This window comes from Bubalus kerabau, chromosome 5, assembly GCF_029407905.1.
Source record: "Bubalus kerabau isolate K-KA32 ecotype Philippines breed swamp buffalo chromosome 5, PCC_UOA_SB_1v2, whole genome shotgun sequence".
Taxonomy (NCBI): Eukaryota; Metazoa; Chordata; class Mammalia; order Artiodactyla; family Bovidae; genus Bubalus; species Bubalus kerabau.
This window is the reverse complement of record NC_073628.1, coordinates 134,895,977-134,903,084: the sequence shown is the minus strand read 5'-3', so window position 1 is coordinate 134,903,084 and position 7,108 is coordinate 134,895,977. Positions and strand designations below refer to the sequence as shown.

Genomic DNA, 7,108 nt, shown 5'->3' with positions numbered 1-7,108 from the left:
ACTCAAAAGTTTAAGCTGATGACATTTTCCTCTAGAGGGTTTTTGTTGGCTCCTGCCAACACTTGGGATCACTGGAGTCCAATGTTAAGAACAAGAGTTTGAGGCTGAGCTGCAACCCCTCAGAGCCTTCTGCTCCCCACTCTCTCACCTGCTCCTGGGCCAGAGAACTGGGGGCCTCACCCCAAAGTGAGGGGTGGTCACCAGGGGCACACCTGTTGGCAGGCCCGACTCCCACCTATGCAAGTCATCAGAACCGCCCATCAGCCTCCTTGAAGACGGGAAACGCCCCCAGGAGGGGAGCGCCCACCACAGTGAGCCCACCACCCAGGGCCTCCGTCTTCTCAGCAATCCTGGTCCAGTAATTCTCCAAACTCCTGTGAGCACCCTGCTGCTGCAGGACTCTTAAAATATGATGTGCAGCCTTCTGAACTGACCTCACTGGGGTGGTGAGTACACCGGTACCTGGGCAGAAGTCCTCGTCACAGCCACAGGGTGGAGTTACTCGAGGAGCCTCATGCAACGGGGTAACGGCAGTAGATGTCAGTACGCGTACGATTCTGGGTCAACACAGGAAGGCCTTGGAAAAACCCGCTGCTCCAGCGCAAGAGCTGCAGCCGATAATCAGGCTCAGTGCTGGGCTCCCTAAGTCAAGGCACCCACGCCGGGGCTGTGTGTGTGCGTGTGTGTGGTGCAGGATGACCCGTGTCACGACAGACACCCAGGGCCTGGTTATTCAGCCGAGAGACCCCAGGATAGTCCTGAGGCACAGGTTTCAGCCCTCCTCTCTGTCTCAACTTCTATATTCAGCCCAAGGATGTGCAGGAATCTAATTGCCACTGCTTAAATGCATTTATTTCTTTCAAACCAAGCTGAAAAGCCAAAGAAACAACTATATTTTTGGCTACTGGAGGAATGTTTGGCAATTCTCAAAAAAAGAAACAAATGACAAGTATGTAAAATACTCATTAGAAATAAGCACAAATTAAAACAAGACACTATTTTTCCTCCCATTACAGTAGCAACATGTTCATTTAAGATAATAAATACCCAGTGTCAGGAACTGCCGGGCAGGAGGCTGAGGGGCTCTGCCGCTCCGAGGCACCGCGTCAGGAAGCAGAGCCCGGGGACACCCCCCACCTCAAGCCCACGGCTCACGAGCACGAGGAAATAATAGGAAAGCATGGACAGTCAACTGACATCACATGATTTACGAGAAAGCGGAGGCAGTCTAACAGTGGATCATTTAAACAAATTACAGCACAGAAGTACAGGTGACGACTCAACACGATGGAGGCAGAGCGGACGTTTACTGACACGGGAAGCCCGTATTTTGTTAAATGGAAAAAGCAAGTTATGAGAGTACAATATGACCTCGTATTTGTTTTTGAAAATCCTACATGAGTACACACAGAAAACCACTGAGAGGAATGTACACCGCATTACCGTCAGCTGTTTCTGGACGGTGCAAGTATGAGTGATTAAAAACAACTTTATACACGCATCTGTATTCATCTGCAATGAATGTACACCGTTTCTGTGATTAAGGAAAGGACAGGTCTAATTTAAAAAACACTGCCCAGGTTTTGGCTCGTAATTTGAGGGGCTGTATGTCCCCAGAGGCATCTACGTGGTTTGTCCCTTCTGACCTGAGGGGATGTGCAGTTTTTCTGCAAAATGCCACAGTCATGGACGCCTGACCGCCCATCTGCAAATCGGTTTTCTTCCAGAGCCTGTGAGTCTACAGCCAGGGACCGAAGCCACCTGCCCAGGTGAGAGGTTGGTTGCAAAACTGTGTCCAAGGTCTGCACTTTAGTGGGGGGCCCTTAGGGTAAGTTCTGGGGGGAGGAGGGAGAAAGCAGAGCTGGAAAATGGGGAAAGGAATGTCTGTAAGGTCTCCATGGAGTCCTCGCTTCCGTTCTAGTCTCCTGAGCCTCGGAGGCAGGGAAGGCGGGAAGAGGCCGGGAACCTGGCCTCACGGACTCCCGAGCCAGTGAGGCATCTCAGAGAGAGACGGCAGAACCGAGAAGGGTGCTGAACGTCGGCTGTCAGAACAGCCCCGCCACGACGAGAGGCACTGGACGGAGGTCTGGCCCCTGCAGAGTCCTGCTGAGCCAGCTCTGTGCGGACTGTGTCGTCTCCCGTAGGTGCCAGGGAAGGGTTACGAGTCCAGGAAAAACACACAGAAAGCCGTGCGAGATACGGCAAAGACCACCCCCAGCACCCCACCCTCTCCACTCATCCCGGGAGATGCTGAGTGCGCGGCCAGGGCCGGGGTCTCCTTGGCGTGGCCGGCAGACAGGAGCGCACAGCTGATGTGCAGCTCACTGACAGCAGTGATGAGCTGCCCCAAAGAGAAGCCACGGCAGGGTGTGAAGGGAAGGGGGCCATGGCCGCCTGCACAGTGAAGTCTCCAGCAGCCCCAGGAGAGGCCCCCGAGGTGCTCTCAGATGTGTATCCAAAGTAAGGTACTTCTGAGGGGTGGTTGGAATCCTGCAGTCTGGAAATGCTTTACTCTTAGAGAATAAATTACTGTAGACAAAGTCAGCCACACAAGTCGCTCTGAGGTGCTCGCGCGCTTTCCTTAAGGAGACCCAAAGGCAGGTTTCAGTGGTCAGCACCGTTGTGAGCACTCCGGGTCACGTGTCCTCAGGGCGGACCGTGGCTAACTCCTGAGTGGAGACAGGGAGCCCGGCACGGGAGATCTGCGGGAGTACCGTGTCCTGGAGCCGGGAGAGCGGAGGGGAGGAGACCTAAGCAAGCGCCCGCGCGGAGGCCACAAGGAGGCGCATGGGCCTGGGCTGGACAGGCAGGTGACACTCACAATGGACGTCAGTGCAGAGCAGGCGACAGGGCGGTCCCTGGAGAAAGCTTTAATAGTAGGGGGGAGCCGCGGCCCCCCGTCACTTATGGGAAACCCGGTCCAAAGCCACATAGAAACTGTCCTTGTCATCCAGGCAGTGCCAGCCGATGGGGCCCACCTCGCAGTCTGCACAGACCAGGAACTTGACGTTGCCCACGTCCTTGGTGAAGCCCACGTTCTCGAAAGTGAACATGTCCTCCACCAGCCAGTGCTCCTGCAGGAGATCGCCCTCCGGGCCGCTGCCTCCGGCCAGCGCCGGCTTCTTCCTCATGGACGGGAGGAAGAGCTGCAGGGGAGAACACAGACCAGGGCCGGCTTACTCCCCGTGGCCCAGAGCTCCCCGCCCAGGGATTCTCAGGAAAGCGGGGACAGTGCGCCCTGGGTGCGGGGGGAACCGGGGCCTCCCCAGGCGCACAGGGCCCGCCTTCCTCTGCTCCCACCCACCCGGGCCCAATGCACCAGCCTTCCTGCCAGCTCCCAAAGGCTCCCTAACACTCAGCTCACACGTGACCTCCTCGGGTCTCCTCCAACCAGACGACCTGGACTAGCTTCCCACGCCTGCATTTTTCAAACCGGCTTGACTGAGGTGTAACTGACACACACACACACACACAACTCAAGTGGACAACCGGACACATTCTGGTACCAACACACCGCTCAGGGATGAGCCTTGACCGCACTGTCAAGATAACAAGTATCCGTCGCCCCCAGTTTCCTCATGCTGCTCCTAGCTTATCGTTCTCTGAGACCATCCTATCTGTTTACTGGCTCGGCTGTTTATCGGGGTCTCCCTCCACCAGGTCAATTTTCCTGTTCACGAGCACATCCCCAGCGCCTGCAAGAGCACGCCATCCAGAGCAGAGATCACACGTTCACTAACAGGGTAGACCCGGGGTGTCTGGCTTCACTCTGCCCCATCACTGTTACGAATATGCTGGATTTAGAAAAGGAACAGGAGGAAGAAAAGTCTACTAGAATTTGGACTATTATCTCCAGGATCTCTGCATCTCCCACCCACGAGGAGAGCCTCTGGTGTATGCATGCACGCATATACACATGCAATCCCTGTGATTTCTTCCATGTGGTGACCCTGGATAGCGCCCTGATCCTGGACAGGCTGCTGAGCTGCACTGAACTCTTGAGATTCTGCTGATGTCTCAGGGAAACCTCTTGTGCTTTTTTCATTAACTATCCACAGTACCCTTTTAAATATAAAATATTCTTTCTCTTTATAAAAATACATTCTCATTATAGAAAACTTGGCAAGCATGCTACACTGTGCATGTGTGTGTGTGTGCGTGCTAAGCTGCTTCAGTCGTGTCCAACTCTTTGCGACCCCTGGACTGTAGCCGTCCAGGCTCCTCTGTCCATGGGATTCTCCAGGCAACAGTACTGGAGTGAACTGCCATGCCCTCCTCTAGGGGATCGTCCCGACCCAGGGATTGAAGCCCAGCCGCTCGTGTCTCCTGCGCTGGCAGGCGGGCTCCTGACCACTCGCCCCACCTGGGATTGGAGCCCAGCCGCTCGTGTCTCCTGCGCTGGCAGGCAGACTCCTGACCACTAGCCCCACCTGGGATTGGAGCCCAGCCGCTCGTGTCTCCTGCGCTGGCAGGCGGGCTCCTGACCACTCGCCCCACCTGGGATTGGAGCCCAGCCGCTCGTGTCTCCTGCGCTGGCAGGCGGGCTCCTGACCACTCGCCCCACCTGGGATTGGAGCCCAGCCGCTCGTGTCTCCTGCGCTGGCAGGCGGGCTCCTGACCACTCGCCCCACCTGGGAGCCCGTGCTATACTGCAGTTGAGGATAAAAACTGTTACGAAACAGAAAGAACTTCTGTTCAATTCAGTCCCTCAGTGGTGTCAGACTCGGCGACCCCACAAACTGCAGCATGCCCGGCTTCCCCGTCCATCACTAACTCCCCGAGCGTATTCAAATTCATGTCCATAGAGTTGGGGACGCCATCCAACCATCTGTTAACCTTTTTCGTAACTGTCCCTTCAGTAAGTACTTGTGGTGCTCTGAAAGCATGTCCATATATTCTCTGACTGTCCTCCCAAGCTTTGGACACCTTGCCTCCCTCCTTAAGCCTGGTGGGCTGAGGGGAGGGGGACAGGCGAGGTGAGGGAAGGCCGGGCCACTTTTGCGGGTTTCTCTTGGAGCCTGAACTGTGGCTGCCCTGAGACCGCTGGCAGAAACGGAGGAGTGGCTCACCACAGCCTGTTCCAGATGCTGGGATCCTCCTGGTCCACAAGTGGACACAGGCGTGAGCAGGCTTCTGAGACGGCCCCTCTGACTGCTGTCCCATGAAAGACCCCCAGTGGAACAGCCAAGATGTAGCTGGGCCTGGCCAATCCCCAAATTTGTGAGCAAAATGGTTTCAAGTCAGGGTCTGGGGCAATTCTGTTATGCGACGAGAACCAGGGCAAGGCCGCCTAGAGAGAGGCAGCATGTTCCACTTTGGTTCCTGATCTCTTACTGTGGTAACTACACACAACATAAGATTGTCTGGTGCCATTGAGGACATTCACAGTACGGTGCCGCCATCACCACCATCCGCCTATCCTCTTATACCCACACTCACCCTGACACCCACCCTCCCCTTCCTGCCTCCTGGCAATCACTCATTGGTTCTCCATCTCTAAAATTCAAAAATGTCACACAAACGGAATGATACAGTAGTAATCTTTTGGGACCAGCTTTCTTCACTCAGCAGAGCTCCCTGGAGAGTCACCCACGTCGTGGTGCCCACGGCATGGCTGTCCTGCAGCTCCTCGGTCACCCCTGGGAGGCCCTGGGCTGTTTCCGGGTCTCGGCTCTCAGGAACCAAGATGCGCTGAACTCTGGTGCCAACCCGTTCTCATCCCCCCGGGACGGAGGCCGGGAGAATGCCTGCTGGGCCCTGTGAGGTGCCCACTCAGCTGGAGAACAGCCCACTGCCACCCACACGGGCTCTCCCCTTCTCTCCCACCAGCCCACCTCCTCTGGCTCTCCTGCCCTGACCACCCGTCCCCTCAAAAAGTGTAAGGAAGCAGCGACTCCGTTCTTAACTTACTGCCCTTTGCAGTCTCAAGCTCTTCAGGGAGTGTTTCTTTTCTCTGTGACTGTAATTTCCTCTCTGAAACCTCTGAGTTTTACCAAAGGACAGAGAACATTTTATAGAGAAACTGTTCACAGAACTTAAAATGAACACGGACTGTGGGGCTTAGTCGTGAGGGCCGAGAGCCCCACTCCCTCACTTAAAACCCAGGGTCTGTGTCCACCCTCCACCGCTCTCTGGGCAGCGGGCACAGGGCACCCGGTCCGAGCAGCGGGCGACCCACACTCCCGTTGATTCACGACGTGGGCGGGGCTCACCGACCCGGAGCCAGCGCTCCGCGGGTTCTGGCCGTGCCCTTACGACGTCCCCCGCCTGCCGTCCCTTCCTCCCGCGCCCACTCCCCCGGGTCCCCGCGTCCACTCCCCGGGTCCCCGCGCCCACTCCCCCGGGAACCTGCGTCCACTCTCCCGGGTCCCCGCGTCCACTCCCCCGGTCCTTGCGTCCACTTCGCCCAGTCCCCGCGTCCACTCCCCCGGGTCCCCGCGCCCAATCCCCCGAGTCCCCGCGTCCACGTCCCCTCCCCCAGGTCCCCGCGTCCACTCTCCCGGGTCCCCGCGCCCAATCCCCCGAGTCCCCGCGTCCACGTCCCCTCCCCCAGGTCTCCGCGTCCACTCCCCGGGTCCCCGCGCCCACTCCCCCGGGTCCCCGCGTCCACTCTCCCGGGTCCCAGCGTCCACTTCGCCCAGTCCCCGCGTCCCCTCCCCCGGGTCCCCGCGGAGCGTGGCGGCGCGCGGGGAAAGAGGCAGGAGGTCGCGACAGGACCACGGACACCGACATCTGGGCCTGAGGAACTACGGCCCAGGCCCCGCGGAGCTCGGTCTGCGCAGCCCGGCGTGGGGGCCCCGCGGTGTCTGCGGCCCCAGCGGGACGGGACGGGATCGAGGCCCGCCCTCCGCGCCCTCACCTGCCGGCGGGAGAAGAGCGCCGTGCCCGGCTGCAGCACGCGGGAGCCGCAGCGCCGGCACAGTACCGCCTTCCGGTTCCGGCCCTCCTCGGATACCAGCTCGCTCGGCGGCGCCGGGGCCTCCATAGCCACCACCCGGGCCCTCGGCGGCGACGCGCAGCTCGGAGCCGCCTCTTCGCACCGCGCAGGCGCGGTCCCTGCGGCACTCGCTCGGCGCAGGCGCGGCCTCCGGCGCCGGACGCCACTGCG

General features: G+C 58.6%; 1 protein-coding gene across 1 annotated transcript; it reads right to left on the bottom strand.

The window, feature by feature from the left end:
* Window positions 1-830: 830 nt before the first annotated feature.
* Window positions 831-7,082, bottom strand: RABIF (RAB interacting factor). Its single transcript, XM_055583194.1, has 2 exons — window positions 6,860-7,082; window positions 831-3,146 (listed from the first exon to the last, which is right to left on the bottom strand). The coding sequence occupies exons 1-2, from the start codon at window positions 6,983-6,985 to the stop codon at window positions 2,901-2,903; spliced, it is 372 nt and encodes a 123-aa protein (XP_055439169.1). The 5' UTR covers window positions 6,986-7,082; the 3' UTR covers window positions 831-2,900.
* Window positions 7,083-7,108: the final 26 nt, after the last annotated feature.